At 41.3% G+C, this 26,225-nt stretch overlaps 2 protein-coding genes across 2 annotated transcripts; both read right to left on the reverse strand.

Annotated features, from left to right (window-relative positions):
* Positions 1–1,732: 1,732 nt before the first annotated feature.
* On the reverse strand, positions 1,733–6,385 carry acta1a (actin alpha 1, skeletal muscle a). Its single transcript, XM_085356709.1, has 7 exons — positions 6,328–6,385; positions 5,052–5,191; positions 4,525–4,849; positions 2,940–3,101; positions 2,597–2,788; positions 2,303–2,484; positions 1,733–2,190 (listed from the first exon to the last, which is right to left on the reverse strand). The coding sequence occupies exons 2-7, from the start codon at positions 5,178–5,180 to the stop codon at positions 2,047–2,049; spliced, it is 1,134 nt and encodes a 377-aa protein (XP_085212835.1). The 5' UTR covers positions 5,181–5,191; positions 6,328–6,385; the 3' UTR covers positions 1,733–2,046.
* Positions 6,386–10,470: 4,085 nt separating this feature from the next.
* nup133 (nucleoporin 133) lies at positions 10,471–26,176 on the reverse strand. Its single transcript, XM_085355472.1, has 25 exons — positions 25,954–26,176; positions 25,658–25,773; positions 25,365–25,468; positions 24,731–24,964; positions 24,223–24,393; positions 23,617–23,772; positions 23,425–23,495; positions 22,212–22,359; positions 21,751–21,901; positions 21,004–21,158; positions 20,703–20,794; positions 19,005–19,168; positions 18,700–18,794; positions 18,217–18,441; positions 18,013–18,135; positions 17,769–17,868; positions 16,696–16,950; positions 16,114–16,247; positions 14,467–14,625; positions 12,988–13,123; positions 12,524–12,642; positions 12,104–12,184; positions 11,937–12,001; positions 11,131–11,219; positions 10,471–10,634 (listed from the first exon to the last, which is right to left on the reverse strand). Exons 1-25 carry the CDS (start codon positions 26,079–26,081, stop codon positions 10,498–10,500), a joined length of 3,408 nt encoding a protein of 1,135 aa, XP_085211598.1. The 5' UTR covers positions 26,082–26,176; the 3' UTR covers positions 10,471–10,497.
* Between the last annotated feature and the right edge of the window lie 49 nt (positions 26,177–26,225).

The following is a 26,225-nucleotide window of genomic DNA, read 5'->3' on the forward strand; positions in this document are numbered from 1 at the left end:
GTACCTGTGCCAGGTGTAGTCTACCTGTAAGCCCCGCCCACCTCCCGCCACATCAGATTACCCTGAGAGCAGGGAGGATTGAGGCTTACTACAGCCATTACTCACTCACACCACACGACCAGTAACATCCAGTCTATTTCAGTCTACACGCCTACATGCACTTTCCTTTTCTTTCTATACATTAACACTTGTTGTTACTCAAAGTAAAAATAAGCCAATATTTGATTTTTTAAGCCTGTATCCGATCTGAGGACAAAACCTGTTCAGTGTATATTATCCTGTCACTGTCTGATTACTGCATTTCTCCCGATGTGTTTTTCTGTAACTGAAACACACTGTCTTGTTATAAAGCCTTTCACTCTGTCAGTCACACCCCAGCTCGCAGCATTTTTAAAGATTTTAGTCTGTAAACACACAGCAGAGCAAAACGTTGCAGCTCCGACGTATTTTGAAGTTAATAAACGCAATGAAGTGTGTAAACCTGAGGTTTGAAATGCCAAACCGAGTGAAAGCAGGCTACAGCCATGTTCACAGCCGTTCGCCTCACCTGCCAGCTTCGTTTGTAAACACGGGGTCATTTCAATGCTCAGGCTGACGACTAAAGTCTGATTGGGCATTAAAGTCAGGAATATATGTACTCACCAAGTCTGTGTACCAGGGGGACTCCGATTGATTTAAACCCCGTCTCTCAGCAGGCGAGCATCGCTCTGCTTACTGGCACCAAACGCCCAGCTCAGTTAGAAAGCTAGCAGCAATAGCACATACAACTTCCGGCTTTGGTTTTCAAACAAGTGCTTTAAAACATCCCAGGGACGTGATTAATCAAGAGGATATTCAAGATAAAATCTTCTACTTTGCTCATGTTATAGCTTTCAGGCTGATTTCAGGCAAAAACCATTCAGTTTAGATGGTCGGAAGCTTTATTTTGAAATATATATCCTGGACATCCGGAGCTCGTCTATTATTTATCCTTGTCTGGATTAAAGTATAACAGTACTAGACTGATATGAAATGAAATGTGGTTTTACATTAAGACGCTTCCACCAGACCGCGCATGCGTGTTCTGTCTCCATCAGAGCAGTCAAGATATGAGGAGAAAACAATAACAACAACAAACCCCTAAATAAATTAAATAAAAGGTTATTTACAAATGGTCTCTTGTAGGGCCAGGACCACAGCCTAACCAGTGATGTTTGGGTTTTCGCTTTTACAAATAGGAACTTGGGAATGTAATTCTATTTTACCACCTTGTAGAAACTACAATATGTCACTCAGTATCCAAGACAATATTTATTCTCTTTGTTTTGGGGTGAGAAGAAAGTCAGCGTATTGTTTAGCCTGGTTAACTACTGGATTTATTTCAGCTCTTGAACTTGAACTCTGTGTTTGTCTCAAGGCTTTAAACACCTCATAAAGACTACTATCAGTGATGTTTCACTGCTGTGTTTGGAGCTGGATGACTTAAATTTATTTAATTTTTTTTGGTATGCTGCCGCATACATGTATGTAAATTGTAGACTAGGTTAGGGTTGATACATGTGGTAATAAATTATTGTTTACAGATTTTATTCAAACAAAGTTTATGTGCAGTCTCTTGTGTGAGAGTCATAATGTTCAGAATATAATGGAAAAATCCAAAAGACCAGTAAAATAAAATGAACAAACATCCACAAATGTTCTGAATCAGAATGAGCAGACAACACAGTCACACTTGGAAAAAATCTTTGGCTTTTATTTGCTTTGATGGGTTGTTTCTTTTTTGGTCTTTTTGTTCTTGTTTCTTTGATTTTTTTAAATGTAGTTGGTCCGAGCTGGTGTGTGTCATACCTCGAAGCCAACTCTCATATATGCACACCAATCTTCATTTACATTTGAAACAGGACATACATAAAAGAAAAAATAAATAACTTATGTACAGGTTAGATGTGACATGATCCTCGCTGGTGGAAGTCAAAGGTCTCTCTATGAGAGGATGAAGTTTCAGTTCTAGGACAGCAGCATCTTACTGCTCTGGATCCTGAACCTGATGCTTTGGACGCATCATGTTTAGAAGCACTTGCGGTGGACGATGCTGGGGCCGGCCTCATCGTATTCCTGCTTGCTGATCCACATCTGCTGGAAGGTGGATAGAGAGGCCAGGATGGAGCCGCCGATCCAGACTGAGTATTTACGCTCAGGAGGAGCAATGATCTGCACAAGTAGAAGAAAATGAGACAAATTTTATTGCCTGCTAGCACCTCAGATATCATTGTCATATTATGTAAGGTGAGTGATCTTGTGCCAGTCAGTGTTGCTTTTGTACCTTAATCTTCATGGTGCTGGGAGCCAGAGCTGTGATCTCCTTCTGCATGCGGTCAGCGATACCAGGGTACATGGTGGTCCCGCCAGACAGCACGTTGTTGGCATAGAGGTCCTTACGAATGTCAATGTCGCACTTCATAATACTGTTGTAAGCTGTCTCATGGATACCAGCGGACTCCATACCTGTGTAGATGTACAGCAGAGAGGTTCAGGTTAAACACAATGAAATCACAATGTGATCTTTCAAAGGAAAGTTGTTACACTGTCTCAGATGAATAGTGTTGATGCTACGCACCGATAAAGGAGGGCTGGAAGAGGGTCTCGGGGCAGCGGAAACGCTCATTGCCAATGGTGATGACCTGACCGTCAGGCAGTTCATAGCTTTTCTCCAAAGAGGAGGAGGAGGCTGCGGTTGCCATCTCATTCTCAAAGTCCAGAGCAACGTAACAAAGTTTCTCCTTGATGTCACGCACAATCTCACGTTCAGCTACAAACAGAGGGCAAAGGTCATAATTCAAGCTGCTGCAGAGTAGAATAATAAATAAATGAAAGATGAATAAAATAATTTTATCCAAGTGAGCGAAAGGACGTAATGTCCTGAGTTTTAACCATTTTGGTTTTATTTTGTGCTATTTTACCAGTTGTGACAAAGGAGTAGCCGCGCTCAGTCAGGATCTTCATAAGGTAGTCTGTGAGATCCCGACCAGCCAGATCCAGACGCATGATGGCATGAGGCAGAGCGTAACCCTCATAGATGGGTACATTGTGGGTCACACCGTCACCAGAGTCCAGCACGATACCTGAGAGCAGAAACAGAAGAGTTATGGAGAAGCTGACAGGTTTCTACCTGACGCATGTGATGAGTCACATGAAAAGGCGCAGAGTGCTAACAATCACTGCTTCTTTCTAATGTCCACATTTGCTTTTTTCACTGGAAGGCTTAAAAGACAGTTTTTTTATGTATCTTTTTTGTCCCAAAAATCAACCCGAAACTACATTAAACAAAATGAAAAAAAAGCAGCGTAGTAATCATTTATTTGTTTCAACAATACAGTGCATTCCACAATGTTTGGGACAAACATTCTGCAATTCATTTGGGACTGAAGTGCAGACATTCAGCTTTAGTTCAAGGGGTTTTACAAAGATTTTCTGTGAACTGTTGAAGTATTACTGCCATTTTATACACAGTCTCCAATTTTCAGAGATGCAGATTTAATAGGAAATTTGACTGACAAGCAGCTTCATGGCAAGTTGAGGCCTGCTCCCTTGGCACAAATGAAGAATTCACAACATCGGAAGCTATTTCAAAGTGTTGAATTTGTATTTTATAGCTTTTCAGTGTAATTTTAATGTAATTTTAAATATGATCCTCATATAAGTGAGTAAAGCCATTATACCACTGAAATATACCTGTCATAGAGACAGCATGATAGGAGGGAAACTAATGATGATCCCAAGCATGGTGGAGGCAGCGTTGTGGCATGGATATGTATGGCTGCCAGTGGAACCGGGCCACTAGTGTTTATTGATGATATGACTGCTGATAGAAGAAGCAGAATAAATGATGGCGTTTACAAGGCTATAATCGCTGCTCATATTCAGCTAAATGCTGGTCAGACAGACACAGAGCAAATGGATAATGACTCAAAGCACGCTGCAAAAGCAAGCCAACAGTTACTTAAGCTAAAGAAATTAGATATTCTTCAATGGCCAACTCAGTCACCTGATTTCAACAGAGCAGGCTTTTCTGTTATAAAATACAAAACTGAATGCAGAGAAACCCAAACAGGGAGCAACTGAAAGCATCTGCAGTAAAGGTCTAGCAGAGGAACTCAAGGGAGGAAGCACAACATTTGGTGATGTCCGTAGGTTCTGGACTTCAGGTAGATAGTTGTTGCAATATTAGGTAATAAAAAGTGTCTTTATACTTAAATTAATGTTAGTTTGTGTCATTAATGTTGAACCTCTGAAAATGGGGCACTGTGCATAAACAGTGTTCATGTCAAACTTTGGAAAACTTCTTGAATTAAAGCTAAAAGTGTGCACTGCAATGACATATTGATTGTTTTATTTACAATGCACTGTGGCGATGTAGCGATGCAAAACTACAAAAAACTGTGGCTTTGTTCCAAAACATTATAGACCTTAAGTTTTTTTTTAAATGAGAAAGAAATACTGTCTTGAAGACAAGGAAACTTGTATTTCTGTGAAGCTCAGACTCACCAGTGGTACGGCCGGAAGCATAAAGGGACAGCACAGCCTGGATGGCCACATACATGGCAGGGACATTGAAGGTCTCAAACATGATCTGGGTCATCTTCTCCCTGTTGGCTTTGGGGTTCAGGGGGGCCTCAGTCAGCAGGGTGGGGTGTTCCTCAGGAGCTACGCGCAGCTCGTTGTAGAAGGTGTGGTGCCAGATCTTCTCCATGTCGTCCCAGTTGGTGATGATGCCGTGCTCAATGGGATATTTCAGAGTCAGGATGCCCCTCTTGCTCTGGGCCTCATCACCCACATAGGAGTCCTTCTGACCCATACCGACCATCACACCCTGAGGAGGGGAGGAAAGCAAGTTAGGTCTGAAATGTATATTTATTGATGTCTGTATTTAATTTGTTGTAATATGGGTCCAAGAGTTTCAAACAGCAATTACTCTGTAAAGAACTAGGTCTAAGATACACTGCAAGGCACGTAAGAAAAAGAAAAGCAAGAATGAGTTTCCTTTTTTTGTGAAATTTATTGCCCTTGCATACCTGGTGACGGGGGCGACCAACAATAGAGGGGAACACAGCCCTGGGAGCATCATCTCCAGCAAAGCCAGCCTTCACCAGGCCGGAGCCATTGTCGCACACAAGGGCGGTGGTCTCATCGTCGTCACACATGTCTGCGGATTCTGGAGGAGGAAAGTCAAATGTGATGAATTTCTGTACAGCAGGATCACTCAGCAGCACTTAACACACTGAACAAAGCACCAGTTGCATGTTAGATATTCATTTAATTTTCTCTTAATAGACAAATTATTTTAACGCTAATACTAGTGTCACTTTGTTGAGTATGTTTTGTAGCCTTTTTTAATTTTGACTAAAAACTCAACAGCCTGCTGTTTTTAATCTGAAAGTTTTAGGTTGATGTTATTTCCAAGCAGTTTTTTAATTGTAATAACGTTTTGGTTTCTTTCTTTCGTTATATAATAAACATAAATTATTACACTACAATAAACTAAATGACCAAAAAAGTGTATGACACTGTGCTTTACTACCACTGACTCCCCTGTTCTGTTTCATAAATAATCACATGCTAATAACTATAACTTCTCCTCGTCTCCTCTCTCAGGCCTCCAGTGTTTAGATTGTGTCATAACAATTTACACAACCTGCCAGGACACAAAGTCACTAAGCTGCAAACAGAAACGCTATTAAATCCCCATTAGTTTAATGATGCCTTCAAATGTTCCCCATAAACTTCAAAATGTGGTGTTGTCTTTTCTTGATATGCATTATAGTGCCCTTGTAAAGGAATCATCCTTCAAAAGCTGCTTTAAAAAGTATATGTATTGTTGCTGGATTCAGTGTTTTCTATTCACTAGTAAACACTGAAACTAAAGCAAAAAGCACTGATGTGCTGATAAGTGTCAACTAACGTACTTGTAACTAATTATGATAAATATTAGTAAACGAATAGACATGTCAGTTTCATTACAGCATTTGTTATTATCACTTTTCATCATAAAATGTTAAAATACACATTGTATTCCAAGCTAAAGTTACAAGGGTTACAAATCTCTAACAGCATTTGAACACAACCCAGTCTTTCCATTAACTACCTGTCGCAACAAAAGCTGAGCTTAAGCAGACTGTGGTTCACTGCCAGCTCCCTTCACTTAACCATTAAATCCAGATTATTCTCCATCTGTCTCATTCACTTAACCTAGCAAGAAGGCAGTCTCCATTAACAGTAACTCCACCTAACTACTGCTACAATTATTAACCCTCTCTCCACCAGGGAACCTCTCTCCTCCAAGCCGCTTACCTCTGCGTGTCTCAGGCTGTCACTGAGGGAACCTTGTTGGCTGCTTGCTCCAGCTGGTGTTGGGGTGACAGGCTACGACCACCACGGTCCTTATATACGCCTTCTGCTCCATACCACCCGGAGAGCTTTTTTCCTCCTCAGCAGACAGTAGTTTGGAATGTCCGAGTATTCGATAGGAATTCAACTGGCCCTTCGTCCATATTTGGTCGCGCGCGAGGGTCGTCGCATGCATGCATGTAGAGCCTCGCGGGCCAGCTGGGCCATATATGGAGAGGAAGTCCCCGCGAGGCTGCCGCGGAGCGCACGAGCCCGTGTATGGAGCTAGACCAGAGCGACGCACCGACCGTCACCTGTAGAATAACTGCTGCTACTTACACGCACAGTACACGCACACAAACCATTCAGTACTTCAAAGCCTTTTCATTTTTTAGTGTTTCATGTCTTATTAGTATTTTAACCGAGGAATGACTTTTTTGTGTTTTAAGTGAAGGCATAACGAAAGTGACAGTTAAAAAAAAACAGAAAACAAACAGCACATTAAATGAGAAGTGTAATACTTTCTACTTTTACTGAGCACTCACAGCACTTTTACACTTACATAATGCTCTGATACCCATTCACACGCCACTCTAAGCACTTAAAGCACTTTTTAGCTATCATGCACACACTGATGAGCGCATCAGGGGCAATATGGGGTTCAGTATGTCATCTGAGGACACTTCACAGATTGCAGAAGCTGGGGATTAGCAGGTGACCCATTCTACCTCTGGAGATGCTCCCAAATGAAAGTTTAACAGGACAACTCAGGACAATTCATATTAGAAAAAAAAACTTTATCATTGTCATTACGATTAGAGATTTATTTTCAGCTTTTGCCTGAGATTTGTCCGAGTTTGTTCCGAGGTGTGTTTTTCAGTTTGAACTTCTATGTACAAGCAGCAGACATTCATGCTCTGCTTTTTAAAACAAGAAAGGCCGGGACCTCCAACTCTCTGGACAGCTGCAAACTGAGACAAAAATCCTCAGAGGGACAAAAACTGAGCCAATAGTCCCGGCTGTGTTTATCCAACTGTTAAGTGAGCTCCGCTGAGGTGTCAAGATTCATGGGAGTGAGGCCAGTTTTTAAATCGACGATGACTTGACACAAGACTGTAATCATGAGTCCAAATGTGAAGACGACGTCACTCAAACATTTGGTGTTAAAATGCCTTCACTCTTACAGACAATATTCAGACAGACATGCCTCTCTTTAATACGGTTAATATTGTTCTATTCTTTGAGAAAGTTATTTTCTGACTTGCCTCAGCAGCAGGCAAAAGGTCAAAACCAGTTGAGCAAAACCAGCCTCTTGACACTTTATGAGAAACCTTCACTCCTCTATAGGAGATGCTATCAAAATATGGAGCAATGGTTTTGCCTTTAATAAATATAATATGGTTAATACAACCACAGAGCTGATAGCAACTGCCTGCTTTCTACTTCTTAAAAAGAGCCCGATGATAAACTGAACAAGTTTAGCTTGCCATCACCAGTGTGTGAATGTGTGTGTGAATGGGTGGATGACTGGATATGTAAAGCGCTTTGGGGTCCTTAGGGACTAGAAAAGCGCTATATAAATACAGGCCATTTACCATTTACCAAGTTAATAAGACCAGAAAGTAGAACACCTAAAGACCAAAAAATTCATTTCACTAGCTGGGCCCACGTCCTCATTTTAGGATTGACAGCATTTTAGTAGGTAAAGGTGATGCTTGGACATGAATTGAGCTGCGGTTCGGGGAAGGCCTCGAAGGGGACTGGCGACGGCTCCCGGGCCGGGCAGATCCCCATGTACTAAATAGAAGTGAAGAAGTTAAAGAATTGAGAACAAGGAGGGAGGGAGGGTGGGGCACGTAAACGAGAATGAACAGTTGCAGAACTGGGGGGAACCTGTATAGATGATAACTGGAAGGAGCGTGTTTGGAGGCGTGGTCCCGCTCCTGAAATTCAGATACATAATCTCCAAAAAATTGCTTGGATTTGTGGAAAAGTTCTTTAAAATCATTCGAAGTGTTATTTTAGTCGTTTACTGAAATTAAGGGAATCACATTAGCTATTAAATGAGAATATGAGTGCTGACCCCATACTGTAGAGGATAAATAAGAATATATAGTAATCATAAAAAATAAAGTAATTTTGATGAAGCATATTGTAAATGTCTTTATTTTCAAATACTACTGCTATTACAGTAATGGCTGACATTAAAAATGAGGACACAAAGATGCACCAAATGGCTTGAAAGCAGCTGAAGCGAACAGTTGCAACTGAAATGTTTAAGTTGGTACATCAAATCAGAAACAGCAGGTAAAATGCATGCATAGAAGGAAGTCATCTGAAAAAATGAAAGGAGCTGAAGTACAAACACTTAATGCTGGGAGCTGAAAACTCAGGAGAAATTATTCCATAGACGTACATTCCCAGAAAACAGCAGTCAGATTGAATGTTATATGACATAACACTGATTATTTAAAAATATTAAGGCTGATAGTGTCCAGTGATGGGACAAACATTGACCCTTAAAAGCAAAGTCCAAAACATATTTAGGGCACATCCTTCAGTTTTTACATGTATGTAGGGGAACAATGTAGAAAAGGCATCATTAAGGTGAACAGATTATTGTTAATGACGCATCAGCATGTGTGCAAGACAGCAGCTGGTGGCGAGGGAATAGTTCACCCTGTTTCATACTACATACAGTTTGAACCTTTTATATTCAAATATGCAAATGTCCAATGGAACCAGTATCTACAGCAGTTGAAAGTAGAATACAATGTAACTACATTGTTCTTTCAGTTTTCTTATACTATTTTTTCCCATTTCTCTTTCTGGAGGTTTCTTCCTTCCCACTGTCGCCAAAATACTTGCTCATCGGGAGTCATATGATTGTATGTAGGATGTACCTTACAGTATGAAGCACCTGGAGGTGACTGTTGTTGTGATTTGGTGCTGTATAAATAAAACTGAATTGAATTTACCATCTTCCTTTTTTAAGCCTTAAACATATAGTGCCTGTTTTCTTCTCTTACAATAATAAATACATTTTTCTTTTATCAACCATTTGAAATCCATAATAAAATGAAGTCATTTGTAAATTATTCTGGGATTATCATTCTCCATTTGAAAATATAAAAAGTAAATTACCTATAACATTGGAAAGATTAGAGTCATACAAACTAAATTGACAGTTATGTACAGCTCTAGCGCCAATCTAATCTACTGTGACTATATTTAGCAGCGCTGGATCCTGAAAGCTGCCTGTAGCCTGTGTAGCTGTGAAAGTGGATCACTGCGGAGGATCTCTGTCAGCGTGGCAGTCAACCAGCTAGAGGAGCTCAGATCTATTTATAACAAACATCTGCTCTTTGTCGCCCAACAGGAGGAAGCCCTGATGAGTACAGGGCAGCTTGTCGAGCCAGTATCTCAGAGGCTCAGGTCTGTGTCACTTTTTAAGTAAAAAAACAAACAAAAACAAAAAGAGGCAGGAAGTGAAAGCTTTACTTTTGTGGAACTGTTGTCATATTGTTTTCTTACTTGGAAGGTTATTTAAGTTGTTTGTGGTAGGTTGTCCTACCCTGATCTTACTTGGTATGTCACACTAAACATGGCTGCATTCAGGAGGATCTCTCTGTACTCTGCACGAGTGTCCTTATAAATGACGGCTTCCTTAGAAAAAGGAGGTGCAAACTTACAGCATGCAAACATGTCTTTTGTATGTATCCACTAAGAATCAAAACACACACATTAGAGCAAATTTGATTCATTGTCATAAGACAAATGTGTTCTAAACGTGGTGAATGTTAATAAAGCCGTCATACATTCTCTCTAAAAGCAAAACAACTTTGATGCAAAGAACTGAAATCATGTCTTGCTTCACGATATGGATTTCTTGTCTCTCCTGTTAACAAACAACTATTTTCTTTACAGCAGCACTTCTTTTTCCAAATATGTACAGAAGCCAGTGAAATGTGTCACAGCTGTGCGTCTTTGAGGAATAGTAGGAGAGTGAAACCATACAGAAAAGTACACAAAATCAACACATTTATTTAGAAAAGAGCACAATTTAAAGAAAAGTGAGTAGAATGCAAAGAAAAGCTGAATCGCACAATGTTTCACTGGTGGGTTTGGTGGTTGTTACATCTGGGCTTGAAGGTAATGTTCATAATTAGCTCGAAGGACAAATTCAAAATATGGCTTTGATTTCAAACTGCTGAGCTCATCCAGCTCCAGGAGGTCTTTGATGTCGGGCAGATAGGTCTGCAGAGAGACGCCTGGAAAATACAGAAGAAAGAGTTCATCTGTTTAGTAATTACAAGTGTATTTTTCATATAAGGATAAATATGATTTGATGACCATACAGATAAAGAAAACTGAATTCTTTCGGCTCATGACTGTTCATAATATACTCAAAAAAAAGGGAGGGCTTGAGTGGTCCACTGTTTAGAAGAGCCGTCAACAGAACGTGTAGAAGAGTAAAAACTAAGCCGGCTGGGATTACTGGCTGAGCCCGACTCCCTCCAGCCAGAACCAAATGTTTGCTAACTTTGACAATCACATGTACAGAAGTGTTCAGTTGTATTGTGCACAGTTTTTGATAAACTAGTTCTATATGGAATTAGCCTACGCAGCTATTTAAGTTGAACAAGGGGCTCTCATGACATAATAGGGATAACTTGCGTGTCATTTAAACCCATTTTTCCCATCAATACGCTTGAACCCCCTCCCCATATTTCTTTAATCCACCAAGTCTTCATCAATGTTTCTCACCTTCCTGAATGAGTTTGAGGAGGATCTTGACAAAGATGCTGTCTTTTGTTGCTTCCAAAGGGTCGTCGTTCCCATCTGCAGAAGACCAGCTGGAGGTGGAAAAACAAACAAACAAACAAACAAAAAAAACAATAAAGATACCCACAGCATTTAAATCAACCATTACAAATCCAACACACACAGAAGTACTGACTTCTGTTTTTTTTCCAGATTCCTTTACTGATCCAAACTAACTGTAATCACTGACACTCCATCTTTCCTGGCATATCAATAAAACACTTATATCCTTTACAGCTGGTATATAATTCCAAAGATTGTATTTTTTGATTATTCTACTAACTACTAATGGTATTTCACATGAACATCGTGTTTTTAACAGCAGGCGGTGGAGGAATCAAGCTGTAAACAATATTATCAGTTGTGAAATAACAGAATAGCTTTTTATCATTTAGAGTCGTGTTTCTGATCATCTGGGAGAGTCCAATATTAATTAATTTTTTGCTCTGTTTTTGGCCCCTACCAGCTTCAGGGGGAAATGTCTGGCTCTTTATGTGCACACGGTCTTATTGCTGAAAACTAGAAAACTGAGAATGAATCCAAACACTCGATTTGTGGCTTTAAAGCTAAACAATGACCTGAAACTGGCTGAAAGGCTCTAAAAAACAAAACAACGTATATTCAGCTAATCATAGGTTACTCACTACTAGAAAACTATTTGCATGTTATTAGAGAAATACCAGGCGAAAAAGTTTTAATTTAAGCAAAGTCCCAGTTGAATGTATACAAAAAACCATGACGGATCTTACTCGTCTCTCCTAAGCGCTTTGCCGAAAATCTCACATTTGAGTGCGTCGATGTCCACAGCATCGTCCTACAACAGAAAAGCAAGAAAACCGCTAAAGTTGCTAAAGTTGAGAGACCGACTAACTGAGCCTCAAACGCACCAGTGCTGTAAACAAACGCTAGCGGCTACCTCATCGATGTACTCCAGCAGATCCAGAGCCTTTTTGAAATCGTACTCGTTGGCTCGCCTGTTGTCATCACAGATGTACAGCTGGAGAGGACGAGAGTTAAAAAGGAAATGCACCGAAGCTGTTCAGTCTCAGTGTTTGGATCATTTTCTTCTGACCCTCTCTAAATGTGATCTGATCTTTTCTGCATACCTATGATTATCACTTTGTCTTAAGGTGAGGTCCTTCTATACTACTTTTATCTACTTTCATTAATCCATCCAATAACAGGTTCTTTATTTGGAACCGCAGACACCAATGCAGTTATCATAAAAAACATTTAAGCAACTGAAATGATCTTGTTTAAATATTGTACCTAAGTTAACAAGCAGTTTTCGTTCACTCGGGAAAATTATCCACAAACAAGCAGCACGTGTTTTCACCTGTATGAGGTTGTGAGCACTGAGCAGAGGCATGGTGTCGGGGTTCTGCTGCTTCTCCTCCAGCAGCTGTCGAGGCAGAGTCTCCTGATGCAGCAGGAAGCGCTCCTGCTCCACAATGTCTGATTGGCAGATGAATGACAGTGTCAAGTCTACTTACAAGACATATTACAAAGCACCTGCCATTCCACAAATACATGTACCTTTATATGGCGATTTTATCATGCCCTTTCATTAGTAAGAAAAAGATGAATGAGTTTACACTCTGAACTTTTCTCTGAATTACTATGAGATCAAGGCAACCACTGTTGTAGCAGCTAAGTAACTTTTATTCACTGACAATCTAAGAATCTGTGTCAATAAAATGATCTAAAATGCTGGTTCGATTCAGTAAAATTCCACGGATAACGAAGTTTATGAGGTGCAGGGAGGTCTGCATGCATACAGCAATGTGTGCGCTTTTTTACCATCAATTTGTTTGGAGAGCTGGTCCTCCGGCAGGTCAGACGCTAGTGCAGTCAGCTTACTGAGAGCCAGCAGTGTCTTCTTTTTCACAAAGTAACGTGTTTCCATGTTGGCTTGGCTGTAGAGAGTTCTGTGGGCCTGCAGACGTGAAATACCACGTTAGCCACGACATCGTCACACCAAAAATATATCGATCTGTGTAACTAAGACTTTGATACAGCTTGATTCAAATAAACAGAGTAATGTCACTTTTCATTATTATACATAATTTATGGACATCTATGCATTGATTTCTTTGCGTGGGTTGTTACTGACATGTGGTGAGAATTTCACGTCACCAGCACCTTTAGAATTATATTTACTTAAACAATTGGGTGACGTGATCAATACTTTGTTGACTAAAAAAAGGGAGGAGCTAAAACTGCTCATCTCAGTCAGAGGATGAACGGAGAAGCTGCATGAAGGCCCAGCATGAGATACATAAGAATTGTTCAGAACTGTGAACCATGAAAAGCTGTTCTAAAAGAATTCAATAATAAAACTGAGTTGAAATGAGAATAACAGATCCCTGTCTGCTAAATACCTTACCAGGCACATTCATTATCACAGTTAAAATGGAAAAGAGGAACCAAAACAGTATCAACCAGGATAACACAGTGAAGTTTACAGCCTCGAACGCGTCTTTGTCAAAGTGGATTTCTACTGACAAGTGAGGCCAAAAGAGGAAGTCTTCTTCAGTTTAGATATATGTGTGGCCGTGGTTTCACTTTGTGTTTGTTAACTGCAAACAGGAAGGAAACTTTAGAAAGTGTGAGTGTGTAACAGATATGTTACAGGATGTTTTCTTCTGTGCTTTGTCTTCTATGAGCAACGGTTTCAAATGAAAACGGAAGGAAACTGAATTTGTGTTTCCATCGTAGATCACACTGTAACAGCCACACACTGTGTGTTTAACAGGAAAGACAGCAGGACGGTTAGGAAAGGAAGGAAGGAAGGAAGGAAACAATGACCCTATATTTTTGTTCGTTGCAAAACTGCAGTATTTTTGAAAAATGCTATTTCCAGAGGTAGTGAAAAGACTGAAGTGCACAAGCGATGAACGAACAGCAGAAGAAAAAATATGAAAAGGTTAAAAGTACAAAAAAAAAAAAAAAAAAAAAAAAAACAGGAAGGAAAGAGGAAAGGAGGTAAGGACACTAGGAAGCCGTGTGGTTACATGAGCTTGAATAGAGCAAGGCGGATGTGTTTATTAATGTGTGACAGAGTTAGACTGAGAAAATCATGTTGCTACAATGTTGGCCAGATTTTGACTGGTCCTGATAGGTTTGAAATGGTTAACCCCCCCTCCCCCCCCTCCAAAAAACGTTTGGGTTCAGATTAGGATTTAGTTGGGATATTAAAAATTCATAGAAAATTGTATTGTGCTGGTTTTGTGAAGCAGAATTGTAAATGTGTGTGTGCGTTTTTATTTTTAAACATACACTTTGGTAGTCGTGGATGTGGATGTGATGCAGCCAGCTGAGATGCTGATGAGCCTGCAGGAAGCTGGCGAGTTGCTGGTGCTGAGCGGCCGGCTGGGACAGCAGCTTCCCTCTCTTGCCTTTCTCCATGTACCAACGAAACAGGAAGTCGGAAAAGTTCTGCAAAAGTAAAGGTACAAAGAGAACGTTAAAGTGTTTACTGATATACTCTGGTCTGAGTTCTCGATAGAATCCGGTATTTGTGCAGACACCTGCTCCTTCCAGGTATGTGCGTCACCTTTCTTTAAGTGCTGATGAAAGGTGATGTATCTGTAAATGTACCCAAAGTTATCCAGGTTAAAAGAAAGCCCGAGAGATTGTTATTATTCTTTTGGGATGATGTTAATAACATTTCTTAAATTTGCAGTTCATGATAACCAGACAGAATTTGATAACATGCCAATTTAGTCAATCATCATATGTGTGGCAGGGGCGTGGTCTCTGGCCCGCTGCAGTGGAGGGGCGGTACAGTGAGCTCTCAGGGCGCCGAGGTGGCAGAGGAGACACCTCGAGAGACATGACTCTCTCCCCTTTTATATGTAGCGACAGCGGAGACAGACGGGAGAGGAGTGTGTGTGAAGCTGGAGAAGGAGCTGCTGGAGTCACCTGCGCTGAACTGAAAAGAATAAGCAAAATAAAAGCATTTCCTAAGCCTGACAAGCCTGTGTGTATCTGGTCCTTTGCTACACTAGGACTGTAGCCCTTGTCAGTACGTCACAACACACTAAAGGAGCCATTAGTTCTCCAATATAGAAAAAATAAACATAAAATTAAACATAGTACTGGTTATACATCCTTTGTTAGGGATTTTTCTCTTTTTTGGAGCATTCTCTGGAGAGGATTGTGTGACAGGTCTGGTGCCAACAACTAGGCTACATTCATAGTCAATGAAATCAACTTAAAAACAAACAAACTAGCAGATGGCTGCATATTTTTAAGCCTAAATAAAAGATACAGTCAACTACTACTGCTGCCCGTCACCCCTTCCAGGGTAGGGGCCGGGCTAAATACCGTCCTGAGCCATTCTTTCTAGTTGGCTCCAGGTGTAGCCCGTCTTTGTCACTTCTGCCTCGAGGTGTCGTCGCCGGGTGCTTGTTGGGCGGCGCCTCCTTCGCTTGCCTTGAGGGTTCCACCTGAACCTGCCTGGTGATGTAGGTTGGTGGTTTGCGTAGAGTGTACCCTACCCAGCACCATCTTTTCTTCGTCTACTGGGAGTTGACAGGTTCTTTCCCATAGGTTGATGTTACTGATGGTGTCTGGCCAGCGAATGTGGAGAATCCTTCTCAGACAGCTGTTTAGGAATGTCTGGGTTTTTCTGTTTGAGGTTTTGTGTGTGCTCCAGGTTTCAGCCCTGTACAGCAGTACTGACTTCATGTTGGAGTCGGACAGTTGGACCTTGGGAGTCAGGGTTAGCTTTTTGGATGCCCAGATGTCAGAGGAGCCTAGTTTTTATTGGGTTAAAATGTAAAATGGCCTCAAAGTGCCTTTACAATCCTGTACAACGTAAAACACTGTGTCCTTACATCCTAAATAAAAAAATAAAAAAGGTAAATAACATGTAGGGAAACTCGTGCAGAGCAGCTGAGGAATCTTTGAGTTTTTGTGTACCTGATCTGCAAACTTGGCCATGTAGTGCTGCAGGCGGCTCTGGTTGTCTGTCTGCTCACACATCTGAACCAGGATGTCAAAGTCACAGTACTTCTCAGCCAACGCTGCCACCCACTGGTACTGACCGAGCTCCACTGCAACGCAAAAAAATAAAAATAAATAAACAGAAAGGAAAAACCTACAGAAGAAACATAAACATTGAGACATGGACGTTACACTTCAGTTTGCAGTGTCCACGTGTCTGATTACAACATGCCTGTGTGTGAGCTTTGCGTGATGGATAGTTTGTTTACTGCAACAACCTGTAATTGGACAGCTAATAATATACCAGCTTTCTACTCAGTTTGAGCACTCAAAGCTTTTTTTCTGTAATAAAGAAAATTTATTTCTTCATACAAAAGAGGAATTACCAAAGGAATACTTTATTACAGCATTTTTACTCATCTAACAAAACTCTTAACAAAAAAATCAAAATTTCTAAATGTCACAACAATCCCCTTTAATGTTAAAGATTTAAATCTTACTCTGTGAATCTATAAGACTCGATCATTCACAGCCATCACATTTTAATCCTCCACTTACAGAGCGGTGCGAGCAGCTCGGAGCGCCGCTGGCTGTACTCCATCTCCAAGCTGTTGTAGCGCTCCTGTTGGGTCCTCTGCTGCTGCAGGGAGTTTAGCTGGGCCACAAAACTGCCCAAGTAGATATCCAACAGCGCCACCAGCTGCTCACAAAGGGCATTGCGCAGCTCTGAGTCAGCATGTGGGTACACTGTGCGCAGTATGATCTCGTGCTGGCGCGAGAGGACTGTTCGAACGCCGCCAACGCCACCTGATGCTGCATAAGCAAGGTCAGGTGGAAAGAAAACAGGGTTAATAATCAGTTCTGCTCCAACACACAGTGCAGACACGGAGCCATTCAAACATTCAGTTTCTTACAGCACTGAAATAGAAAGATACCAAACTTCTTCAGTTTAAGAGGGGATTTTAAGTCACGATGTTTACATAAGCATAAATGCATATTTGGATGAAGTGCTAAAGTGATTTAGTTACAAACACTGAACAACAACATACACTAATAGGGTCATATGTAGAATAATTACATTTCACTGTGAATACATAAGGACATTTATCATATTCGGCTCTTATTTTTTCCTTAGTTTGTAGCTGGTAAATTTAAACAGCAAAGTTTTATTTCCCAACAGAAAACTTTCAGAACTGAGCTTTCCTGTCCATACCCACTCTGTAAACTTTGTGGTATTAGTGCCCAAATTTACTGCCATGAGTTTGTATGGTAGGTTTTGCAGTATTTCGATGACATTAGACTAAAGCATGGTGTCATATTACATCCACTTTGATCTTAAGTGGGTCGGACCAGTGAAACTCCCTCTGTGCTTTTCTGTCATTGAACTGTTTAGTAAGAAAAGCTGTAAAACTTACAAAAATACAAAAACAAATAAATAATAAAATACAAAATTTATGCTGGTGGTTGTTTGAGCAGCAGATCAAACAAGTTTAAAATTATAAATGACCTTAAGCGCACATTCAGGCCTGTGAGAGCCACGGTTCTGTGCTCAGTCTGCTTTTGCACGTGACTGGAGTGTCCATCAAAATACATTTGACACCAAGTGAATCTAAGAAGCTTCATGTTGTCACCTGTCCATGGGATGTACTCAGGCTCTGCAGCAGCATTTTCAGACGCTCTGTACATGGAGGCCTTCATGTCTCTGTACTGACCAGCAGCTTGAAGCATGTCCTACACACACACACACACACACACACACACACACACACACACACACACACACACTACATTTGGAAGACTACCCATACACTTAAAAATGAAGCCTAAGTTTTAACGTGACCGCAGTAAATAAAGAAGAAAACAGCACACATTTACCTTGATGATGTTGTTGACTGTGAGGACCACTTCGGCCCACTGCACCGAGTCCACTGGACTCTCCTTCAGACTCCGCTCCTCCTCCTCCAGCAGACAGTCGAACACCAAGGAGATCTGAGAGACCTGTGAGAGCACAACAACAGTCCAATGACCATCTATTACACAAACAAACTGTGATACCTTCTCGCTGCCAGAGACTCAAACCTCTCTGAAGAAGACGTCAGCAGCGGTGAGGCTTTGCGGCACGGCGGTGTTGTTCCTCTGCAGCGCCGTGCTGATGGCCCGGTTCACTAGTTCAGAGTGTTTGGTGTGGTGATTTTTCAGCACCATGGCTGCTTGCAACTTCTCCGCATGTTCACACAGCAGCAGGCGTGTTGCCATGGGAGATGAACGTACAGTCACCTGAGTGAGTCGGTCCAGCAGTCCAACCTGGCAACAGAGGATGATGGCGGCTTTTGAGAGGCAACTGGACTGATGCATTTCTCAATTCAGCCTTTGAGTTTTGATTTGTATCACATTTTTATTTTCAGCCCTGTTTGTATGTTAGTAAAAGTACCTTTGCAATCTAATGTACAAGTTGATCTTAATCTAGTTTAATTTAATAATTTTCCACCAACAAGCTTAAAGTGTGCCTTATAAAGTGAACTCTGAGTGTGTGCACACATGCAAAAGTGCAGGTTTCTTTACCTGCAGCAAAAACTCCATGAAGCAGCCATGGGCCTTCATCTTATCCTCCAGTTGGTGAAGGATGATGAGGGAAGTGAGAGGAAAACCAGCGCTCTCTTCAAATCCCAGAGAGAGAAGAAAAAAAACAAAACAGTTCAAGTCTTTTTCCAACACACACATTAAATGCAAAGTCCGATCAGCTACGTGAGAACTGTACAGTGACTGCAGAGAGGACGAAACCTTACAAGCACTAGTTTCATACAATACAGCTTTTCATTGGTTGGTTAATAACTTTTTGTGTTTTGTTTCCTCTCGTCTCAGCTCACCATCGGGGACAGACTCGGCCCAGCGAGGGTCAGAGGCCGGGTAATCGTCCACCAAATCAAGGTTGATTTGAGTCACCATGGTGTCCAGCTCAGCTCCCTCCTCCCCATCGCCGTCAGCTGGGAACAGCTCATCTATGACGGTCTGAGCCCCGACCAGGTCATTACTGACAGAGGAGAGAAGAAGAGTTTGGGACGTTACAGGAATATAGACTTGTCCTCTCAGTGCTTTAAGGGCTCAGAGAGAAATGAGGAAGCACAGACAATCCCATCACAGAGTCTGGAAACACAGCTCCTGCCCCCAAACAGCCAGCAAATAGCAACAGACAGACCAGGTTATACACACACAGAAACAAACTATAAAGAAAAGCAAATGTGTTGTTTTTCTCTTACTCACTTACAGATGACCGGTCATTATGGCTAGAAAGTGTGAATGATAACTCCTTTTGCCCATATTAAAGACCCTGAGCTTCAATATAAGACTTCAACATTCATCAGAAGCTTATAACAGCCAAGTCACTCAACACAACATGATGCAGAGAAACGCAGCTTTGATGTTTTTACTTGATAAACAACAAACATGTTGGCCAGAGATTCACAAAAACAATATTCTCAAAAAGTAGAGTGATTTAGTCACTTCTGTATTTACCTGATACAGAATATATAAGTGAACTTGGTGCTGGCTCTTCCTGTTCCAGCACACAGTGGTGATTATGTGGAGTTTATCTGTGTCATTATCTGTAAGTACAGACTTACAGATAATGCTGTATGCCACGGTGGAATCGTCACGTTTTATCTAAAGCACACTCTCTGTTGATTCACACGCTGATTATTTTTTCAGTATTCACTCACTGCTTTAGGCATTCGCAAGCTTAAATGAACTCGCAGCCGACCTGCTAGCAGCATGGCCTCTTCGCCTCTCCCTCCTGCACTTTCCTGCTCACTCTGATGTTTGAGTGTATGTTAGTTAAAGCGCTGACAAAGCTGCTTGTGTGTATGGGTGAATGTGGCGTGTTGTATAGAGCGCTTTGAGGACTCCAGGAGCGTAGAAAAGCTATGCAGATGATTTATCCATGAAGTCAGATAACACACACCAATTAGTTGCCTCAATACCTAATTTTCTGCTTCTAAATTCAGAAAAGAGCTTATTGTACTCAGCACTCAGCAAGAGTACTGACAGGGACTAGAAAGACAGGGTATATTTATTTAGAATCCTGCTCCTCATGTGCAGGTTTTGAATGATCAGGCCTCATCTTATCTTAGTTATCTTAGTACCGTATCACACCAATAAAAATCTTTGCTCTTGGTCTGCGTGCTTCCTTGTTGTTCCTAGAGTATTTAAAAGTAGAATAGGAGACAGAGCCTTCAGCCTTTAGACTCCTGCTCTGTGGAACCACCTGTCAGTTTGGATTTGGCAGACAGACACTGTTTCTACCTTTAAGATTTGGCCTAAAAACGCCCTTTTTGATAAAGCATATAGTTTGGGTTGAATCAGGTGACCTCTAATCTTTCCTTAGTTGTGCTGCAATAGGTCCAGGCTGCTGGGGGATTCTGTTTATATCTCTGCATTTAATTATTTGTTATTATTAATCCCTGGCTCTCTTCCACAGCTTGTTTTTTTCTAATATTATGAAGGCACTTTATTATTTTTATTCTTTAAAATATTTTTCAAAGGAGATGTGAGCTGTATTTAAGACGTACCGACAGAATTGCAGGAAGGCCGCCTTCAGGAGTTTGGTTTTGTCCTCCTGAGCTACAGGCTCGGCTCGGGTTGGCGTCTCCATGGCCGACACCTTTGATGCAAATTCAACATTAGAAATGCATGACTGCAACACCCACAATCACGATAATCACGTTAGTTTAGTTATAATTTTCCTTCTCAGGATTTCTTGTGTCAATAATTATGAGACGCAGAAGTCATGAGAAAGATCAAAGTCTCACAAACTGGCATAAAAAGAAAGTTCTTAGTCTCATCGCTCAGACGGCTCTCTTTGAAACTTACTTCCGGGGCCGCAGCCAGCGAGGAGCACAGCGAGTCCTCCATGGTCTCTGGCAGGATGGAGGCACTCTCTCTGGCCACCACCGCCACCAGACCGCTGTTTTGCGAGAAAAAGACCGGCAGGTTGGCACAGCAGCCTGCTCCACGTACACCATCACCTGCACAGACAGAGGCCACCAACATAAACAGATCACTCACCTGGATTTGATCTAAACTGAAAGCATTTATTGGCCTATTGAACAAGTCGAGTGAATTATTTATTCCTTTACAAATACTTTATTATATGTTTTTCTTAATTCATCCCTGACCAAAACATTCTCGAACAATTTTATCTTTTAGGAATATCTGAGTCTTCGAAGCAACGTACAGTTTAATCCTCTTACACCAACACAGTGGACAAAAACCTGTTAAATATGATAAAGTTAACTTATTCAAGCAACATGAATTTGATCAGTTATAGATTTTTGGGAGGCAATGAGATGCAGGTGAAATTTGTTTGTATTATGAAAAAGAACTTTGTTCAGTGATGTTACAGATTTTAATTAATTTTTTGAAACACATTCAATACTTCTGTGTAACTGAATTTCAAACCAACGCCAAAAGACGTTTATCCCACAGAATCAGGAATTTCATTTAACTTAATTGAAAAACAAACTATTCACTGACCACAGTATTAATTTCGTTGACTATTACATGCAGCAATAGTGACAAAATGAAGGCGTTCTTGCTCTAACGCTCCAACTTTCCCACCTGGTGAGTTAAAGCTGATTTTCTCATCAGGAACTGCGACCCTGTTGGTTCCTGTTGAGCAGGCGAACACTACGTCCTCAGTGTACAGAAAGGCTGTGGAGCCAGGGGAACGAGGCAACACCAGCCGAGTGGCCTGCAGCGTCTCCTTGTTCTGAGGAAATAACAGAATAACTGAAGACTTTCAAAATAAAAGCATAAATATCTTCACTCTTATAATAGGAACTGTAAATGCTGGACTTTATTTTACAATGTCCTGTAGTTTCACTGTCACTTGTTTGGACAGTTCCACTCTTCTGCGTTGCTCAAAGTGGTTAATGTTTTAATAATTATAATCGAGGATTGTAATTATCAGGCTCTTCTTGATGAGCAGGCTTTTACACAAGAAGAGAATGACCAGACTGATCCTCTAATAGATCAAATCACAAAAACACCACTGCTGCAGTAGCAGCTTCAGGTCTGACCTGGAAGGGAGAGCTGTACTTTGTGACCTCCACGGTGAACTGGTCAGAGATGGTGGCTCCGTTGTCCTGCAGGGTGACCAGGCAGAAGTAGGCCAGGCAGGGAGTGTCGGACGGGTGCCAGGCTGCAGCCAAAACCACCAACCCGGCTCTGAAAGCACACAGAGTGTAGCTCAGTGCAGCCAGGGGTGCAGTAAGTTCAAGAGGAATAGCGAATAATAGAGGAACATGGAGGCAACAAATAAACACAAGATAACCTGTCGACTAAGACAGTGGTCCCCAACCTTTTTTACACCACAGACCGGTTTAACGTCAGACAATATTGTCACGGACCGGCCTCTAAGGTGTCGCGGATAAATACAACAAAATAAAATCATACGACCAAGACAAAAATGGTGGCATTTTGTAAATAACATAATAAACGCGAATTCACTGTGTAATTGTGTAACTTTATTAGCAGCGTCCTCCTCTCCGCCCCTTAACCTCCGAGGACCTGGCGTCCACATATGTGGACATCAAATTTTGGGTTATTTAGACCAAAATACTAAATCTCTACAAGGGCCTGATGTCCACTTACGAGGACATTATACTGCTACTCTTCTATCAAAATTTTAAACGAATATCCTCATATGTGGCTCTCATTTTCCTTGGGAACAAAAATCCGTTAAATTTTTTATTTTTTTAATCTGGTAATTCTTTGTTTTTGCATTCATCAGGTCAAGTGTAAAACAAGTCTTTTTATTGACTGAATGGATAAAATCCATCTTTCATTTAATATTTATATATTGAATATAATTTTTTAAATTCTGAGATTAATCTTTGAAGTGCAGAGCGACACAGGGTGGCTAGCTCAGTTTGGCCGTAGTATGCTAACGCTAGAGTGACCATATTTTGATTTCCAAAAAAAGAGGACACTCGGTCCAGTCATGAAGAACTTTAATAATACTGTTTGCTTCAAGAAAACGTTAACACATTCAAACGATGGCTTCTCTGTGTGGTTAATGAATCGTGAAATAAAAAATGTCATATAGACTTTTACAAGTCAACAAGTGCAAAAGAAGAGGCCGGTTGGTCACTCTAACACTTTACCATGCTTTAGCACATGCAATCCTACATGCGGCATGTTTTAGTGAAGAAGAAGAAGAAGAAGAAGGAAACAAAAATGATTCAGGTTTTTGTGAATCCAAAGACAAGCTGCTTTTAATCACACACTCACTGGCTGAGCTTCATGTCCAGGTATGCCACATTTGCTCCCTCCTTCATCTCCTCATAGTTGCTCTCTGACCCCTGGAGGAAAGGAAATCTTTTTCATTTGGATCTTATTTATTTAGTTTTCTTTGCTACAGTGCAGAACAGGAAAAAACCCTTCATCTGTAATAAATAAGGTCACATGTTTGCTTATACTGACCCATATAGCGTCTGTGATGCTCTCGTTCAGAACTCTGCGCGCGTCCCAGTTGAGGATCTGGTGCTCCGAGCTGTCGTCGACCTCCCATTTACTCAGACTGGAATCAGTGAGAGTGTACAGGGAGCTGCTTTCCCCCACCCACAGCACACTGCAGAGCTGCAGCAGTAATAGAGTCAGAACTCTGAACACTAAAGATAACTAAACTGACACTGGAGAAGAACTGCCCTCACTATTCAGCCTGATAGACTTAAAACATAAAGGGTGTTTAAGAAATTTGTGAATCGGAATCAAAAGCAATCACTCATTTCTCTCTGTGGCTAAAATTGATTAAAAAAAACTTGATTAATATAAAACACAAACAAATAACACATGGAGGAAGTAATTAGCAGGTTATAATCAGATTATCTATGAGTGACAGTAAAAAATGGGGAAAGAGTCAAGCTCAGAGCAACACTATTCGATGTATTTAAAGGTCATCACCAATAGATGAAAAATAATAACACTGTACACAGACTAGTCTTAATTATTAAAAATGCATAAGATAGAAAAGAGTTGTACAGATAGAATAAATGAAACTCTGCAGTGGACTCTCCTAACAGGACTCACCGTGTCATTGGCTGGTGTCGAGAGGATGCCAAACAGGCTGGAGACACGACGTCCGATGCCAGAGAGCATGCCCTGACCCTGCTGCAGAGCTCGGCACTGCAGCTTCCCAGAAGAATCTGCACTTGCTCTCAAGAGCTGATTCTTTACTGAGGACAAGACAAAGCTTCCACCCTGAGAAAGGAGAAGGAAGTGAGAAACAAAGAGGTCAAATTATATGTTGTTGATTTAATCCTGTTCCTTACAAATCTACACAAAATAAAGTGCAATGCCAGCTTTATTACGTGTGTTTAAATGTTTCAAGATATCTCAAGGTATGCAGTGAATAAACCGTGGACAGCAGCATTACTCCTCAGTGATTTCTGGAGCGATACTGTTTGATGTGATTGTACTTTGGGACCCTTTTCAAAAATATTTGAGTATTTTGGATTTGGCAGAGTCAGTGGTGAGATTTTTTTGGAACAAATTCGTTAGCAAAACCGTCTATTTTCAACTGAAGAACCCTACTTACTCTGACAGCAACAACAAAGTTGCACAGATCTCCCAGGTCCACATCGGTCTCTGTGTAGTTGCCCTCCTGGGAGAGGCTGGGCCAGTAGCGAACCGCTCCTTCTGCAGCCACCGCCAAGACAGAGATGGACTGAACAGCAGCCATCTCCAGGGGAGCAGTGGAAGTCACAGCCACAAGGTCAGCAGTGTAGTTGTACTCACTGCTGGGCAGTTGCAACTCCTTACAAACTGAGACCTGCAGGAAAACACAGTTTAGTTTGTGAATTTAAAGCTGCCAGCTTAGCACGTTGTGAACTTTCAGTCTGTTTTGATTCATCGTTTACTCCATCTAATATCGGAATAAGAAAGCAGGTTTTGTGAGAGAAGAAAAAGTCCATCTTTCTATCGCTGAAACATTTACCACATGTTACTGTACCCAGTCTCTTTAAACAAAACTAAGACACATGAAATAAATGATCAGTGAATAATTATTTGCTTTGTCGATCCTACAGATGGAAAAAAGGCCTCACGCCGCTTGCATTATTTTGGAGAACATGTTAAAATAACTCTTTAATGATTTTTAGATTGTAATTTTAGTCTAAATGTAGTTTTAAAGTGAATTTTAAACTCAGGCAGAATGTCTGCCCTGATCATACCTTAGCTACAGCAGTTTGGCAGATCTTCCAGATGATCAGACTCTCTCCACAAACCATCCAGGCCCAGCCGCTCTCACACACCTTCACTGAGATCTGATCATCAGCTAGAGTAACCAATAAGAACATGAAAAACAAATGTTTAGTGGAAACTACTAACTCTCCCACAACCAGAAACATAAAGAGAAGAGAGAGCAACTATATAAGAAAATAGAAAATGAATATGTTAGTTTGAAGCTCATAAAATTACACACGCACACCTTTCATTCTCAGAAAGAAGACAAGGTTTCTCTTACCGTCAGCCATCGTCAGTGCCTCCATAACTTTGACGGGGAGGGATGAGCCAAAGGTCTGCACATCATAGTTAACAGTTTCTGCCCCTGCATGGCTCTGCACTCGGGTAGGTGTTGATCTGGGGATGACACAAACTCAGAACAATCAGCTGTAGCTACAGTCTGATGGGCCCAGTTAACCCAAGACTGCACTGACGACTCAGCACGAAAGAACATCATCTATAAATCTGTAAAATTGTCTTTATTTGCCATATATATGGAGCCTTCCGATTGAGTAAATCTGATCCGACAACACTCACCTCGCCGACAACGGCGTCCTGCGCGGGGAGAACAGGAGGCCAGGGACCGCACCGGAGACACTCTTCCTCCCGGGGGTCCTGGCCGGCTGCCTACGGCCGGAGCCCGGGGCGGTTCGAGGGCTAAACATGCCTGCGGTGGTACCCCGAACTGTTCAACAGTGATAACTACAACCCTGCCTGAAAAGCGCGCTCACACGAAAGATCCACCAAATACAACTCTCCAAACAGCGCGCGGTGCAGTCGCTGGATTAAAACGTCATCCGCCTATTTTG

This window comes from Diplotaxodon limnothrissa, linkage group LG6 (genome assembly GCF_057381915.1).
Source record: "Diplotaxodon limnothrissa isolate DT_005_m linkage group LG6, D_limnothrissa_male_GT1.1, whole genome shotgun sequence".
Classification (NCBI taxonomy): domain Eukaryota; kingdom Metazoa; phylum Chordata; class Actinopteri; order Cichliformes; family Cichlidae; genus Diplotaxodon; species Diplotaxodon limnothrissa.

Bases quoted from the DNA above. Each gene is read 5' to 3' on its own strand.
- acta1a (XM_085356709.1), bottom strand. From the start codon at position 5,180: ATGTGTGACGACGATGAGACCACCGCCCTTGTGTGCGACAATGGCTCC. The intron at 2,789-2,939 runs GTAAAATAGCAC...CTCTGTTTGTAG, and splicing joins CTACTCCTTTGTCACAACTG to CTGAACGTGAGATTGTGCGT. The intron at 2,191-2,302 runs GTACAAAAGCAA...CTACTTGTGCAG, and splicing joins CCAGCACCATGAAGATTAAG to ATCATTGCTCCTCCTGAGCG.
- nup133 (XM_085355472.1), bottom strand. From the start codon at position 26,081: ATGTTTAGCCCTCGAACCGCCCCGGGCTCCGGCCGTAGGCAGCCGGCC. The intron at 23,773-24,222 runs GTGAGTCCTGTT...TTACTGCTGCAG, and splicing joins CGACACCAGCCAATGACACG to CTCTGCAGTGTGCTGTGGGT. The intron at 21,902-22,211 runs GTCAGACCTGAA...TTATTTCCTCAG, and splicing joins AGTACAGCTCTCCCTTCCAG to AACAAGGAGACGCTGCAGGC.